The sequence below is a fragment of the Rhincodon typus genome, chromosome 5, assembly GCF_021869965.1.
Source record: "Rhincodon typus isolate 14 chromosome 5, sRhiTyp1.1, whole genome shotgun sequence".
In the NCBI taxonomy this organism is placed as follows: domain Eukaryota; kingdom Metazoa; phylum Chordata; class Chondrichthyes; order Orectolobiformes; family Rhincodontidae; genus Rhincodon; species Rhincodon typus.
This window is the reverse complement of record NC_063336.1, coordinates 98,866,775-98,884,756: the sequence shown is the minus strand read 5'-3', so window position 1 is coordinate 98,884,756 and position 17,982 is coordinate 98,866,775. Positions and strand designations below refer to the sequence as shown.

The following is a 17,982-nucleotide window of genomic DNA, read 5'->3' as shown; positions in this document are numbered from 1 at the left end:
TGCCAAGAGGGCTGTTGAGAGCCAGCCACATTGCCCCTCTTGGCAGCTAGGGATGGGCAATAAATGCTGGCCCAGCTGGTGATACCCACATCTCATGAATGAATAAAAATAAATCATTAAGATGCAAATGAAGTGCCACCATTAAAGGCTACAGGACTTCCTGGAGTCACATGTTGGCCAGACCAGGTAAGGATGGCAGTTTCCTTCCCTAAAGGACATTAATGAGCCAGATGGGTGTTTCCAAAAATCATCAATGGGTGGTTCACGGTCATCATTAGACTCTTAATTCACGATTTTCATAGAATTCAAATTCCACCATTTGCAATGGCAGGATTCTAACTCAGTCCCCAGAACATTACCTGGGTCTCTGGATTAAGGGTCCAGTGATAGTACCATAGGCCGTCACCTCAAGAGGCTATCTAAATGGACAGTCTGACAAGACAACTGGGAGAGAGAAGGCCTGTCGATCCAGATAGAGAGCAATCTATGCTCTGTGGAGCTGGCATGAAACTGAAAGCTTCGCTGAGAGACATGCTGGAATAATGCTGGCCTGTAACAAGTCAAAAAGCCACTTGTCTTCGGAGCCAGCAACGCCCACCTCCATTCTACTGGGAAGGTTTCCAATCCCTCGCTCATCCCTGTCAGTTCCAAATTGGGCTCATCATTGCATTGCAGGAACCCAACTTAAATAGGTTAGCAAGTGTGCAGATTTCAGATTTTAATGCTACAGTGGGGCCTCAAATATGTGAAAATCAATGAAGAATTTTAAATTAGATTAATCCAGCACATAAACTGAATGTAGAATTAACTGATAAACTGATGTACAGGTCACACTCGTGACCACCATACAAATTATGACTAGGACATTCTACCTACCCTTAGTTGTCCTGAGTGGCTTGCTAAGCTTTGTGTGGGCCACCAAAATGAACTTCAGAAAACTTTTCTTGTTGTATCTTCACATACTTTCGTGCCTTTTGGTTAAAAATAGTTAATGATGGTCTGGCATCATTCACAGGCCAAGCTGGATAACGATGGCAGGTTTTCTTCCCTTAGCACCAAGCTGGTTACTTTCTTCAAACTGCTTTGGAAGAAGTTGGACACAAATCCCCATGTTTTTAGTCCATGCATTTAGATGACCGTCACCAATGAAATAACCACTGTATTATCATACCCCCTAAAATTGAACTGAATGAGCTACTTTAAAACTTGTTATATATACAAGAGCAAAACCTTCTGATATTAGAAATCTGAAGCAGATAATTTTGAAAACACTAACTGGTCAGTTAGATATCTGTGTAGAGTGCAAATGAATTTGTATTTCAGGTATATAACTTTTATCAAAACTCCATGTAATGTTTCTCTTCTGTCATTGATTCTTACAGCTTATATGGTACACCATTGAACATAGATCTGTTTCCTGCATTACTGGTGGAGGACTTGATACCTGGAACGAGATTAGGACCAACACTTTTGTGCTTGTTGGTTACACAATTTAAACGTCTGAGAGATGGCGATAGGTAAGCAGCAACCAGTGTAATGTAGGTTTGTTTTGTTTATTTCAGCCATACCTTCAGTTTCATGCTTATGATCTCCGTGATATATAACTGCATCTAGAAGACCACTGTCCCTGAGTAGCTTCATTTCCAAACTCTGTTGTTTGTATTCCTAATAAGTCACTGGGTTATGAAAGCCTGGTAGAATACTAGTAACTCAGCGCAAAGGATGCCAGCTTTGACTGCTGTTGAAGGACTGTAAGTCAGACACAGTGCTCTGAAGTTGAAAGGGGAGAAAATGGCTTAGGTTCCCACTCCAGATCTGTATCCAGTGCCCTGTGCTGTGCTGAGGACATGTGTAAGACAGACTTGTCCTTGTGTCAAGCCTTAGTCTCACGCTAAGATCTGCTATCTGCCATCTAAGATGAAGATCCATGACCCCATGACCTTCTCACTCGAGTTGAAAATCCTTTCAATTGAGCCAAGCTGATGCATTTGGAGATAGCCTTATCTTATTTCTCTGAAATTCCTCAATGTGCTTCACAGCTACCAAATCACTTTCAGTTCCAATCCCTCTTACGTAGGCAAGTACATTCAATATTTTACACACACCAAGGTCCCAGAAATGAGACGAATGATTTGGCTTGTGATGCGAAAGGAATTTTGGGTGGGCCATAGAACTGTAATCCTTTGAAAAGTGCTATGAGATTTTTCCATGTTACTTGACCCAGTGTCAAAATGAAACGAGGCCCTAATTTAACACCTCGTCTGAAAATTGCACTTCTTAGCCATCGTATTCCCTGAGTACCATGCTACAGGGTGCATTTGATGCCAAAGATCCAAAGTGTGGCATGATCCCGTGACCTTCTCATTCAAGGTGAAAATCCTCACAGTTGAGCCACGATGATGTATGTGGATCTGCATTTTTACTTTGGGGGAGAACATGATCACAATTAGTTGTGATGCTATGTAACCTCCTAACACTCCATGTCTGAGCAGAGAGAGCATGAACTCTTGGACAGGTACTGAAGAGATGCCAGAATCTGTGGAACTGCGCATTGAAACAATAACTTTCAGAAGATGGCCAGTGGAAAAAATTGATAACTGGAAGATTGCAAGTTAGCTGCACAGTTGCCCCCCCCCAATTATGTGCATGTTCTAAAGTGCGCTTAGATTTCAGTGCAGTTTGTAAATAGTGTGGGGCAGACGGGACAGTGGAGCTGAGATTGCAACTAGATCACCAAGATCTTACTGAATCGTGGAGCAGGTCCGAGTGGCCTGATCCAGCACGTATTTTCTTAAGTTACTCTCCTGGCCCTCCCATCTACCGCTCACCTCTCCGACCTGAACCTTCTTGTTTCTTGGTCCCAACCCCGTCTCGCTCCAGACCCTTCCTTCTCCACTTCTCCCTTCCCTCTCCTTACTCTCCCTGTCTCACTTGCCTCTCCTGACTGTCCCTCTCACTCGCTTCCCTCTCCCGACCCTCCTGCCCTCCCTCCTCCTTCCATTTCCTTCTCGCAATCCTCTCGCTTGTTGCTTTATTCCAGGTCCTAAAAATAAGTGGCTGCTGAGTTAGTAGATGCATTAATTTTAAATTTCCAGAATTGCTTAGATTCCATAAAGGTTGCGTCAATTTGCAAGATAACAAATACAGCTCTTCTATTCAATAAAGGAGGGAGATAGAAAGCCAAAACCTGCAGGGCAGTTCGCCTGAATTCTATCACAAAGAAAATTGTAGAAAATGCTATTGAGGAGGTTAAAGCAGGATGCTTAGAAAATCTGAATGCAGTCTGCCAAATTGTATTGCGGTTTGGTGCAAGGGAAATTGCGTTTGACAGTTTATTAGTGTTCCACAAAGAAGTAGCAAGCAGCATGGATAAAGAGGAACTTTAGATTTGGTGTATTTAAATTTCCAAAAGACTTTTTGGCAAGCTGCCATATCAAAAGACTATTGCATAATATGAGGGCTCGTAATGTATGAGCAACATATTATCATGGGTAAAAGGATTGGTTAACCAACAGGAAGCAGAGATGTAGGGATAAATAGTTCATTTCGGGTTGGCACACTATAACCACCAGAGCACTACAGGGATCAGAGCTGTGGCCTCAACTATTTACAATGGATATTGATGACTTGTATGAAAGGATCACATATATAGTTGTTAGATTTGCTGACAACACAAAGATAGGTGGAAGAATAACTTGTGAAGAGGACCTGAGGGGTGGAATTTTGTTGAGGCATGGATCTCCCATCAGCTGGTTGGTGAAAGACCAGTGCTGCTGCTTCTAGGGAAGACCTGATGAGTCACCTGTCAATCAGTCATTGATGAGGCCACCAGCTGGCCTCCGGGGTCAGAGGTCCTCCTCAGGGAGAGCTTTGGGAGGCTGAGAAACCTGGTGTTGAGCAGTGACTGCTGGCAGAAGAGCAAACAAGAGTCCCAGAATTGCATAGGACCCAGGACAAAATTAACAGATGTCATCTGAGGGTCTCAGTTGGTGACAGCGCAGCAAGCTTCACCATGTACTTTATGCCCAGAACCTAATCCTGACAAATGTGGAATGGCAGTGGGGCTTTGATACACCACCACTCTGTCTGATTAGCTCCTGTCCCCACATCTAAGATGGCCTCTTCTGTGAGCAGACGATTCCACCCAAGAGGTCTGCAAGGGGATACAGATAGGTTAAATGACTGGGCAAAAATATAATTGGTGGAATATAATGTGGGAAAATGTGAACTTGTCCACTTGACAGGAAAAGTAGAAAAGTGGCATATCATTTAAATAGAGAAAGATTACATTACTCTGTGGTCAAAGAGATCTGGGTGTTCTGGTACATAACACATATAAGGTATGAGTATGAAGGTACAAAGATGAGGAAGGCAAGTGGGATGTTCTTTGTTTATTGCAAGGGAATGGAATATAAAAGTAGGGATGTTTTGTTGCAGTTGTATATACTGTTGCTGAGACTGCATCTGGTCTTGCCTCGCTAGACTACTGCAGCAGGCCCAAGACAGTGAAATAGCCAGGGAACATGACGGTGTGTTAAAGTGGCACGCCGCTGGAAGCTTTGGAGTCACCTTTACAGAGAAAACATTGGTATTCAGTAAAGCGGCCAGCCTGTCTGTGTTTTATTTCCCCAATGGAGAGGAGACTTCATTGTGAGCAGGAAACACAATAGACTAGAGTGAGTGAAATGCAGGAAAATCACTGGGAGGTGTGTCTGGGGCCTTGGATAGTGAGGAGGTAATGGACAATAGTTGCATCTTTTGCAATTGCAGGGGAAGGTGTCTTGGGAGAGCGCTGTGGGGAGGTGTTGGGAGTGCAGGAGAAGTGGACCAAGATGTCCCTGAAGGAACAGTCCCTGCAGACTGCTGATGGGGGAGGGGAGGGGAATATATGTCTGGTAGTGGCATCCCGCTGGAGGTGGGGGAAATGGCAGCTTATGATCCTTTGGATGTGGATGCTGATGGGAAGGTAAATGAGGACAAGGGGGATGCTATCTAGGTTGTGGGAGGGAAGAGAAGGACTGAGGGCAGAAGTGTGAGAAATAAGTCAGGCATGGCTGAGGGCCCTATCAGCCGTGGTTCTGGGGAATCCTCAGTTAAGGAGAAAGGTGGACATTTCAGAGGGCACATTTCCCCTCCCATCCACCACCACCACCAGCATGGAAGGTAGCATCATTGGAACAGGTGAGACATAGATGGAGAAACTGGAAGAATGGAATCGAGTACCTACAACTAGGGCACATAGTTTCAAAATAAGGAGTTTTAAGTTGCAGGAGAGGAGAATTTTGTCTGTTAAAGGATTGTTAGTCTGCAGAGTGCCTTTCTCAGAATACAATGGAGGCAGATTCTTTGAATATTTTTAAGGCAGGGTTAGATTCTTGATTGGAACAAAAACAAAGTTGCTGGAGAAGCAGTGAGCCAGAGGAAACTGGTGATTGAAACGTCACGCAATAGGGTCAAAACGTGAATTGAGAAGTGAGGGTCATGGTGGGAGAGCAGCCTGTGGGACAGGCAGAAAGGGACAAGCAGGCAGTAAGGAGAACAAGTTCTTAAATTAGTCAGAGTTAGTGAGTTTCTGCCAGTGAGGTTCAAGGCAAAAGTCGGTATTTCATGTAAAAATTACAGATCCAGGTTGTAAGCCACTCCTAATACATGTTTCCTTCTGGGCAAGTAGTTTTTCCATGAGCAAGATTTTTTTCTTTGTTCTTTCATTTACAAGATGAGGGCACCAAGTTCTCATTTAACATGCAATATTATTGGAGTACGTTAGAAGTGCTATGTGAGGACAGTTTTCTTTTTAGTGTCTTCCAATGCTGTCTCACTTATGTAATTTTCATTTCCAATTAATAATTCAGTATTTCCATTCAACACAAGCATCGTTTGATTGTTTAACCACTAAGGGAGAAGAAACAGATTGCGGGTATCGCAGTCACCTTCGGGTAACTGCCGAGATGAAAACACTTCACCTTCCTCATGCAACGTTTTGCGTAAGGTTGTGTTTTGGAGTTTTTTTATACACAATGTGTTTTGGAGCTTGGTGAAATTAATCTCGTTCAGCATAATGAAGATGATGGGTTTCAAATACTTCCACTTTGTCCCAGAGTCACTGTTGGTGGATGTCCAGTCCTCTGAAAATTTTGAGCTGTCATCTCATTGTTTTGAGATTTTAATGCTCTCCATTAAACTGTTCTGTGTCCACCTCCACCGGTAATTCAGAATTCCATGACATGTATTTACACATGCACAAGTCCCAGATATAATTGACCCACTCTTTCCAAGTCTTGGTGGTGAACTTTTCTGCAGTAAATTGATCTTTAAATTCTTATCCTTTCTTCCAAATCTCTCCATGGCCCCAATCCACCTTGACTAGGCAATCTATTGAAGTTATAATTCGTTCTTTCTGTTGCCTACCATTCTTCAGCTTGCAGCTTATTGCTTGGTCTCTGTCACTCTGCTATACCTTCCTTAACCACCCTCTAAGGCAAGCCTTTCTAATCCTTTCCCTGTGTTGCTTTCAAAAGTCTCCCACAAAGTCTTATATTTATTCCGGCTTTAATCCCCTCGCACAACTTCATTTCCCTTTCTACTGCTTAAAGATTACTTTCTGTATTAGCGCTGTGCAATGTGTTTGGAGATGTTTTCTTTATGTAGGAGAGCTGTAACAATATAAATCATGACTGAACCTATATATGTGTGCAAGTAAGTTGTTCAATTATTTTACAATAATTTGGTAAACTAGTATACGTGAGCATTGCAATTAAATTTATTTAAAATAATACTTCTGAATTGTTGACATTTGTTTCATTTTTGTCAGATGTCTTGTCAAAGAGGCATTGATTAAATATAAATTATACTTTTTTGATATTTTGCCCATTTAAGTAGTGACACTAAATCAAAAGAAACAAATCTTGGAAAGACCAAGGAATGTAAAATTAAGATTAAGAGACACTCGACGCGTCATTAATGAAACAATTAACTGAAGTAGTTTTGAAGGATAATGATGGATTTAAAATGATTATTTTTCCTGTGTGCAAACAGGTTCTGGTATGAGAGTCCTTGGGTGTTCACTCCAGCCCAGCTGACTCAAATCAAGCAGACTTCTTTTGCCCGTGTCCTTTGTGACAATGGAGATAACATCACCAGGATACAGCCTGATGTGTTCAGAGTGGCAGAATACCCTCATGGTTATCAGAGCTGTGATGATATACCAAAAATGGATTTAAGGATGTGGCAAGATTGTTGTGAAGGTTTGTAATTATTTAATGGATGATGTGTGAGTGTTGGATGGACGTTTGAACATTATAAAGCCATTTGGTGCTTCATCAATTGTTGATAAGGAATATGATGCAGAATTCCTGGTCATCATGAGAATTCCCACTGGTAAATACAAATAATTCTTTGCATCTGTTATAAAAGTTCTGGCTATTTAGCCGGAGTCATCATTTGAGGCAACGCTGCACAGACTGGGGCTAATTTTAATGGGCTGTTGGGAAAGTTCTATATACTTGACAATTTGTTCTGACCTCCATGCTTCCCAGGACAACCAGTTCAGTGGTAAGGGACTTTTAAAATTGAATGCCAGGAAAAGAGTTTATGTTATACAATCAGATGTAACTTCGAGTTTTTTACATGTTTCTATTTTTCATTTTGTGGGAGAGTGCTAGTTTTCTCTATAACACCTTGCCATATATATTTGGTTATTGTATTATAATGTTGCTGTGGGGGGTTTGGGTTGAGGGGGCATCAGTTAGCTCTAGTGAGTATGGTGCAGTTTTTTGTCCATGTTGTGGCTGTGTTAGTTTGCCTCCTCACCTAATTTCACACTTGAGGGCTCAAGCTATACATAACCAATTGCCTCTGTCTAATGGAGAGGAAAATGCCTATGGTTCTTTGTGGATTATGCCTTCTTACTATGGTGTGGGATTCATTTTAAATGAGGTAAATGGAGGGGGTCATGTGACCTGCAGTGCACCTGATGGGTAATATTGGGTATTTAGATAGCAGTCACCTTGGAGTCCTTCCTGCCTCCTCCTCAAATAACCCATAACTTAGTCAGAATGCCTTGGCGTGTATCTACGCATTCACGCAGTCCCATATGCAAGCACCCCCACTCTTTTCAAATTCTAGTGGTGTACTTTTTTTCCAGTGAATTCATATTTAAAGTGTGACTTTGCTGACCTCATTCTTGTCGTTCTTTCTTTGCATTACCCTTAATTCCCTGACAGAGGGTTTAATACTTTTTCACTGTAATCAAACAGAACCTCAGCTTGTTCTACTGAGAACATAGTTCATGATATTTTGCACTTGGAGACAGAGGTAGCAATCTCTGATTTTGCAACAAATAGACTGGGTCTCCCAAAGTCCTAAAAAGGTGTCATAGTTAACAGGTTGGAAACAGTTGTACGATAAATTATTCACTTGTATCTAGCCTGAAAAGGAGTTGGAACAAGGAAAACCTATTAACGTTTTTATCTGTATGTAAGGTTAATTTGTCACATGTTACCACAGGAAGAGGACAAAGCAAGATACTCTTGAGATCAGATTACAGATTTCCCTCCAAAATATGAATAGCTTAGATAGACATGTTGTACTTCTGTGTGTTTCTGGGACACAGATGCTGGTTGGCTTTGTGAGTGACCACACCTAGACGTAGAATGAAGATGGTCAGAAATTACACAACGCATGTTATAGACCAACAGGTTTATTTGAAAACACAAGCTTTCGGCTCTGAAAGCTTGTGTTTTCAAATTAACCCGTTGGACTATAACCTGGTGTCATGTGATTTCTGACCTTATCCACCCCGGTCCAACACTGGTACCTCCACATCATAGAATGAAGATGGTCTCTAGTAAAGGGGACACATCCCACAGTCATCTTAAGAATCCTGAGAGGCTTGCCCTGATGAGAGAAGGAGAACAGCTGCAACAGGATTTACTCCTGCTAGTGGATTGAGAAATTCTCCAAAAACTGAAGAAAGCACCTGAAGGTAGTCTCTCAAAGTTACCATACAGAGCGAAGAGAATACTGAAACCTACTCGGAGCAAGTTTGGACTGTTTGCTGTAAGGATCATAATTCTTTGGAGACTGTGACGCATGATAAGTCTAGAAGGGAAGCATTCCTCTGTGTAGTTTGAAGTATAATTTGCCTGCAAACAGAAAATGGTCAGTCGTGCTTTTAGATTTAAAACGTCAAATCTTGTGTCACTCTTCAGCTATCAACTGGAAGTCGGAATCTCCTTTTGAATAATATGGGTCTCTGCAGGGATTGTAACTAAATAACAAAGATTTCAGCAATGGTGCAAGTGAAATGAAAGTGGAAACAGGTCACGTTTCAGTTCAAACAAGTGGTCTTGGTGATACAATATATGGTACAAAGCTTGGTTCTGAAATAAAAACTTTAGATTATCCATTATTTGACTCAACTTGAGCAAGCCACTGACTAATTTGGTCCTGATAATGTGTGTATGCAGTTTCTGATGGAATCAGAAAATATTTCGTATTTTTTTCTTGCTTATTGCTCATTTTAGTGGCCAAGTATTGGATAGGAAATGGTTTGAAGGGGAAAGTTTTGAGTCTAGAGAAGATATTCCTAGTATTAGTGCAGGGGGAAATAGAGGTGAAGTTACAGACTCAAGAGACCAGTGCTGAGTGTGGATACATTGTTTGGAGATGATATTGGTCTGGATACATAGAGATCTACTTTTCACAAGAACTTCAAATTAAACAACTGTAACTCACAATTGAGCAACATCAACTTACCTTTAAATACTGCTTTGAATGAATTTTAGAAAATCTTTCCAAGGCACCCCAAAGCTGTACGTAGCAAAAAAATCAAACACTTGAACCAAAGGAATAACAACACCTCATACTAATGAGGCACCATTAACATAGTAAATAGAAAACAGGACATGCACAGAGAACTGAGAAGGGTTTAATACTGAAGGAGGTTACAGACATATGGAAGGATGAAACCACAGAGGGATTTCAAAACAAAAATTTTAAATTGAGGCATTGCTCACCATGTGCCAGGAGAGAGTTAATGAGTGAACCAGACTTTTGCGTTGGGAAATGGAATTTTAGATGAGCTATAAAGAGGAAATATTAAAGGCAAATTTTCTATCTCTGATTTTTGACATTTCCTTGTCCCCTCCTCCTTCCACTTCATGTTCTGAGTACAGAAAATCCTGATTTCTTTGTTCCATCTGGGTTCAGCATTATTTGACACACATCCTTTCTATTTCTGGCCAACTGAAAACTTTTCCAACTGCAAAGTGGTTTAACTATTTACCAAATCCAAGCACGTTCTTGTCTGTGATTTAGTTAAAAGTAGTGCGACTGTGATTGCAGCTGCATTTTTTAAAATGAAATATTCAGTGTACAAAGTGTTAAATAACCATAATGTGCTACTCTGGGTAGGTGGTGGTAGAGTGGTAATGTTACTGGAGTAGCCAGCTACAGGCCCGGAATAGTGTTCTGGAGATAGTTGCATCAATTGATTTACCATGGCAGCTAGTGGAATTTAAATTGGCTAATAAAACTGGAATCTAAAGATGAAACTATTGTCGATTTTTTTTTGACAATCTGGATTACTTTTGTCCCTTAGGGAATGAAAGCTGCCATGTTTACCAAGTCTGGACTACATGTGACTCCAGGCATGTGATTGTCTCTTAACTGTCCTCTGAAATGACCTAAAAAGTCATTCAATTTACAGGAAAATAAGGATGAGTAACAAATGCTGGCTTTGTCAGTGTAGCCCACATTCCACGAAAGAATTAATAAAAAGATAAATGGTAGGTTGTAATGTTCAGTTTCAGAACAATTTTCAGAACTACTTGTCTATCAAAGATTAGCTTTTATATGTTAGTTTGTTAATGCATCTGTGGGATGAACCACAATATTATCAGAAGGGTCTTACTATAGCTTCAGGGACAAACAAAGCCTGTTCTTTTCTAAGCTACCTTTGCTACTAATCTGATTTTCAATGGAATCATTTGATTGAACATTTCCTGTTTTTGGGTAAAGTTGTGACATTTTCCTGACAGGCAGTTGTATAACTGTTCATTCTTAGTGCAATTTGTCATCTTGTAATAATCTAGTCAGATTTCTAATAGTGAACCGAAAAAAAAAATGGAGGTGAGATAGCGCTATGTTCTTTTGTATGAAGTTGCTGGCGAAATGGAATGATTTCCATTCATTCAGCCTTGGCTGGACCTTGTCTAGACGAACACACTGTAGAGAATATAGCTGTTACTTCTGTTTATATTTGCTACTTCAGAGAGAGCCAATGTTCTTGTCTGAAGTTGCACATGTCTTTAATTAAAGGCACAGCCAAAAGCGATATAGTTTCTTTGAATCTTGCACAAATTTCAATTACTACTGGAATTCTTGTTTATATCTCAGTATTAATAATGTCATCGAGTTATACAGCATGGAAAGAGAGCCCTTGGTCCAACCTGTCTGCGCCGATCAGATATCCTAAACGGATCTAGTCCTATTTGCCTGCATTTGACCCATATCCTCTAAACCCTTCCTATACATGCACTCATCCAGATATCTTTGAAATGTTGTCATTGTGTCCGCCTCCACCACCTCTTCTGGCAGCTTGTTCCATACACCTACCACCCTCTGTGTAAAAAAGTTGCACCTTAGGTCCCTTTTAAATCTTTGCTCTCTCACCTTAAACTTATGCCCTCTAGTTTTGGACTCCCCTACGCTAGGAAAATAGGCTATTCACCCTATCCATGCCCCTCATGATTTTATAAACCTCTATAAGATCATCATTCCCCACCCCCCTCCCCCACCCCCCACCAGCCTCTGACATTCCAGGGAAAATAGCTCCAGCCTATTTAGCCTCTCCCGAGAGATCAAACCCTCCAATCTTGGCAACATCCTTGTAAATCTTTTCTGAACCCTTTCAAGTTTAACAACATTTTTCCTACAGCAGGGATATCAGAATTGAGCACAGAGTTCTAAAAGATGCCTAACCAATGTCCTGTAAAACCACAACATGACGTCCCATTTCCTATACTCAATGCACTGACCAATGAAGACAAGTGTGCCAAACGCTGCCTTCACTACCTTGTTTACCTGCGACTCCACTTTCAAGGAATTATGCACCTGCACCCCTCAATCTCTCTATTCGGCAACACTCACCAAGACCCTACCATTAAGTGTATAAGTCCTGCCCTGGTTTGCCTTACCAAATGAAACATCTCACATTTACCTCAATTAAACTCCATCTGATCAAGGTCCTGTGCCAGGCAGTTCCACCAGTTGCAATCAATGCTGCAATCAATGTCTGTCACTTCATCTCATTTATCGGTTTAGAACCATTGATACCAAGGTGATGCTCCCTTTCACACCACTACTAAAGCTTACACTTAAAATGAAAAAGGAGCTACAGCGTGCTCAGAAACTCAAACATCACTAGCTCACTGGCCTTTCATACCATGAGGAGAATGTGCAGCATCTGACAGCATTTCACCAAAACATTGCCTGGGACATGGACATAATCACAAAAAATACTCTGATGAAGAGTCATCTAAACTTGAAACATTAGTTTGCTCTCTCTCCATAGATGCTGCCTGACCCAGTGTGGTTTTCAACATTTTTTGTTTTCAGTACAGATTCCAACATCTGCAGTGATTTGCTGCTATCATAGAAAATGGCTTTGGGATGAACACCTTATAGGTATTTCAGGCACACCCATCGCTTAATACTTTACTGGTTTTCATTAGCTCTAGCTTGTTGCTGACACTGAGATACTTTTCGGTCAGAATCCTTTAACTCCCAAATTCCCCAAACTATATTCTCACAGCTCTGGGGATTCACATCTCCCTGTTCATCGAATGAGGCAGATAAAGTGCTCACATACTAACGCAAATGTCTCTTAATGCCCCTGTCCTTACAGAAGAGAATATGCACAGACCCGGGATGGGGAGTGTCCAGCATAATCTCCTCACTTAATTTGAGGACCAGGCCAGCAGCTGGCAGGAGAGCAAGGAGAACATGCCTTTGCTGTACGATATCTACAGCCATCTGTTGAGAAAGCCTCCAATCTGTTCCTCCCAGCTGCATATCAAGCAGCAATGTTTTTGAAAAGGAAACCCTTAGTTAAAGGCGACAGCTCGCAAACTGACAGATCTTTGTTGTGTTGAAAATAATTTTCCTAAAGTTCTTGGATTTTTGTTTTGCCTCCAGTACCCTTCATTTCACTGTAAGGATTTGAAATGTGAACTATTGCCCCTGTGATAACTCAGCAGCAAACTGTGCTGTAGGAAATGTCAACCAAAAGGAAAGCTGAGTTTGGCGATCAGCGGTACTCATCAAAAGAGCAGCGATATCGTCAACAAAGAACCTCCTTAGTTATGTGACCCTGGCCACAGAATGAAGGAATTGAAATATCACTTCATGCTGGAGTAATACCATACTTCAACAACTGTGTTTATATGGTCCCTTTAACATAATAAACTTCAGAGGAAAAGTTGGTAAACAAAGCTTGGCACCAAGGAGATATTGAGGCAGGTGACAAAGGCTTGTCCAAAGAAAGAAGTTTTGAGAAACATCTTAAAAGAGAGATTACGAGATTAAAAGGGAGACATTTCAAGTTTACAGCACTGGCAACCAAGATTTCCAATGAGAAGGATTTGTTCATATGATTACATGCTTTATGATTTTTCGACCTGTCTAAACAAAAGGTAATTTTGACCTTGCTGAATGTTATCCCTGACTATTTTTTCTAATTCATCCATGGGGTGTGAGCATTGGAGGTAAGGGCAGCATTTATTAACCACTGCAACCCAGGTATGAGTTTTGGTACTTACCTTCAAAAGAGGCTTGCCCAATAGCTGCATTGAATCTTGCAGACAGTATGCAGTTGCCACAGTGTGTTGTTGGTGGACAGAATGAATGTTTAAGATGTTGGATTGGGTGACGATCTATCATGCTATTGTGCAATCTTGAACTTAGTTTTAAGGCAAGTGGAGAGTAAACTTTCAATACACCTGACCTCTTGGATAGGAAACAGGCTTTGGGGAATTGTTTGAGTTGTTTGCCACAGAATTCCCAGCAGCTGATTTGCTCCAGTACCCATTGATATAATATGGCTGCTGTAGCTAACTTCTTCATCAAATGATGCCCCCAGATGTCGATGATAGGGAATTCAATCATGGTAATGCCACTGAACCTAAAGGTGAGCTGGTGAGACTCTCCATTAAAAAATGTCCTGGCTTTGCAGTTATGTGGTACAAACATTACATGTAACTTAACAGCCCAGTGCTGAATGCTGTCCAGGTCTTTTTAGTTGCTTCACTGTCTGAGGAGCTGAAAATGGACTTGACATGGTGCAATCACCATAAACATGCCCACTTCTGAAGGGGGAGTGTCATTGATAAAGCAGCTAAAATGATTAATTTATCCTGACTCTCCGTTTCCTGTTAGTTAACCAATCCTCTATCCATGCTAATATACCACCCCAACAGCATGAACTCTCATGTTGTGCACTGACCGTTTTACATGGAACCTTCTTGAATGTCTCTAAATGCACTACACCTGCTGCGTCATCACCACACACAAGACATTTCCTCCAAGTGTTCCCATGAGCTAAGAATTTGTGAGTGTGTATAAAAGCCCTTTTTTAGTTTGCAGCTGATTAAAACCAGCAGCAGGGCTTTAGTCTTAAACAAATAATAGGTTAATTTATTACAATCCACTGCTGTAAGTTACTTAAATAAAAGTTACTTGAGTATGTAACTAAATAAAAGATCCTTAAAAGGATGAAAGTCATTTCAGCCTTTAGAATATCTTTGCAGGCCCATAGCTTGTAGTTGACATGCTGTTTGTCTGGAAAGAAGAGATGAAGTTGAAGAGTTGTCTTTAGCAAATGTAATAGTTTCTATAGTTGACTAGTCTTAGTCTGCCATTGTAAGCAAACTCAGTAGGCGGAGCAACATCAGGGAGCCAATGATGGTCTCTTTTCCTTTCTAGTTCAGCTAGCAAGACACTTAAAATTATTGGATTCCTTTTTAGCAGAATAGAGGTGATTTCTAGGCATCTTCCTCCGTAACACCTGGTTGCAAAATCCAAACTCTTGCATGTTGTTCACAATTAGTTCAGTGGAGAGAAGTATCTGGAACCATTTTCACAGGATCTCCTGGCATCTCTGCATAAGTAGCTCTTCCCAGCCAGACTTTATGTTAGAACTAAACCCAAGATGCCCAAATAGTGGGTGGCATGGTGGCTGAGTGGTTTGCATTGCTGCCTCACAGTGCCAGGGACCCAGGTTTGATTCCACCTTCGGGCGACTGTCTGTTTGGTGTTTAGCTGTGTGGGTTTCCTCCGGGTGCTCCAGTTTCCTCCCACAGTCCGAAGATGTGCAGGTTCGTTGGATTGACCAATCTAAATTGCCCATAGTGTCCAGGGATGTGCAGGCTAGGTGGGTTAGCCATGGGAAATGTGAGGTTACAGGGATAGGTTAGCTGGGTGGTAGTTTTGGGTGGGATGTTCTTCGGACAGTCGGTGTAGACTTGATGGGCTGAATAGCCTGCTTCCATGCTGTAGTGATTCTATTCTAGTGGAATCATGCTTCCCTATTAGTAATTGGACTAATCCAAGATTGGTGCAGAGTCTCAACCATGGTCTTTTACCTAAAGTAAGCCTTTTAACTGAAGTAATTGACTTTTAGTTGTGTCAACCATTAACTTGATTGGCTTCTATTCTTCCAAGTTTAATGAGAAAGGAAATAATTATTCAAATCTCGTGGAAGCCATTGTCATGTGTTCTTCTGATCCTTCCTGAGAAAAGTGTAGGCTGGTTCTTCTGGCCTGCTAGTCACAGTTACGACTGCAAGTGAAGTCAAGTGACTTTTGGGAACCATGTTTAAAAAGCTGCATTGTGACTATTTTTAGTAAGATTACAGTTTGTTGCAAAATCTATAATGTTACAACTACACATTCATAACAACTGTTACCCCATTATTAACGCTTCGTGCTTACATTCTGAAAAAAAAATCTAGTATTTCTGTCAAACTTGATTTCCCTTTCACAAAATCAATAATGGTTGTGAAATAACTCCACATAGGCAGAATGCCGTCGCCAAATCACCCTTTATTTACAGATGAAGAGTCCTTGACACTGATCCAATTCCTCCATAGACAGATCTCCTCCTGTTTATATCTGTCAGCCAGGGCTCTGTGATTGGACCAGATTAACAGCCCCTGTCAGGGAACTCATGTTCTATGAGGTCCAACTGGTTGATCTCATTCTAAACACTTCAGATTATATTATGGTTTTCTAAATGCCCTATTACTACCCCCTTAATAATTCATTCTAGCATTTCCAAATGACGAGTTTAGCCTAACTGACCTGTAATTTTCCTGCTTCCTCTCTCCCTTTTTGAATGAAGGGCTTCTGTTGCGGTTCTTGAATCTGCTAAGGCCTTTCTAGAATCAGAAGGATTTTGGAAGTTTACAACCATTGCATCCACTGTCTCAGCCGCCACTTCCTGTCAGATCCTGAGCCGTCAGGTCAAGGGGATGTGTCAGCATTTAGTCCCATTAATTTTCCCTGGACTCTCCTTATTTCTCTTGTAATTGTTTATAAAGTCCTTGCCCTCTTTAGCCTGCTGCTTTTCTACTATTCTTGGTATAATTTTTTTTGTGTCTTCCACTGTCAAGATAGAGACAAAGTACTTTGTGATACTGTGGTTTTGCTGATTGTGACGAGATTTGAATTCCTGGGATCTGCTTTGTACACAGATGTTAGATTGCAGCTCATACAATGTAACCACACAGCCAGGCTACAACTTTGGAAAGATTGGAGTGCAGTTTGAATTGTTTCTGACAATTTTATAATGAAATTTTGTGCACTGTTACTAAATATAACGATAGTGACTATATGGACTCTATTAAGTTAGTTCAATCAGGTACTTAAGTCCCTCAGTTTATCAGTTTGTCGCACATTAACCACATATAGCTTTATATAGTTGCTTACAGCTTTTAGTCTAAACTTAAATAATTACTGTTTTGAATCCAAAAGGAACATGACTTTTCATTGAAAAGGAAAGCTATTACATTTGACATTTTAATAAGAGGTAGCTTTGCTTTCTTCATAATTTCTTGTTTCATAAATTAGAATGGAATTTATTGTGGATTTGCTATTTTTAGATGAAAACTTCTAATTCCCCAAGGGACGCTGCTGTGGAACAGCATTGTTGATCAGAACAGTCTGGAAAATATCACAGTCTAAATCAGATACTAATATCTGCGAGGCTGTTATTAAAGTCATGCTGATGACTGTTTGGAGGAAATTAGTATTACCAAAATGGGTGTTTCTAACTAACGCTGAAATAACGATGAACATCACATTTGATAAGGCCACTGGGATTTCAACTTTATCTTTAAAGAAAGAAAAGGAGAGCACCATTTGCTGCCCCAGGATTTTCTAAAGCCCTTCAAAGCATTTTTGAAGTGGAGCCAGTGTTGAAATGTAAGGACTCTCAACTTCAAACAGTATATATGTGTGTACATGCGTGTGTGTGTGTATATATATATAATCATACATATATATATCATACTATATATCCTAAACATATATCAAATTTATATCATATATACATATAAATCACAATATATTAATATGTGTAAATCGACAGGTAGATAAATCATAAATTGTCACAACTTGTAATTAATACAATGTGGAATACATGGCTTCTAAGTGTGATGGAAGATGATTCAGTAATAACATAATTATTTTTCTCATTTCTTTTATGAGGTAGTGCTGGCAAGGCTGATATTTATTACCATCCCTAACTGTCCTTGAAGGTGACGGTGAATCACTTTGTTATATCAGTGTACTCCTTGGGGTGCACGTACACCCACAGTGCTGTTAAGGAGGCAGATCCAGGATAATTGACCCAGAGAAAGTGATATAGTTCCAAGTTAGTCTGGTGTGTGACTTGGCGAACTTGCAGATATTGGTATTCCCATAT

The 17,982-nt window shown here is 40.7% G+C and overlaps 1 protein-coding gene across 1 annotated transcript in view; it reads left to right on the top strand.

Moving 5' to 3' along the window:
* LOC109931853 (peroxidasin homolog) overlaps positions 1–17,982 on the top strand; it is a 235,116-nt gene that overhangs the window by 192,330 nt on the left and 24,804 nt on the right. Inside the window, exons 17-18 of the mRNA XM_048597105.1 lie at positions 1,383–1,517; positions 7,036–7,244. Coding sequence (XP_048453062.1) covers positions 1,383–1,517; positions 7,036–7,244 — 344 coding nt within the window. The remainder of the gene's footprint in view (positions 1–1,382; positions 1,518–7,035; positions 7,245–17,982) is intronic.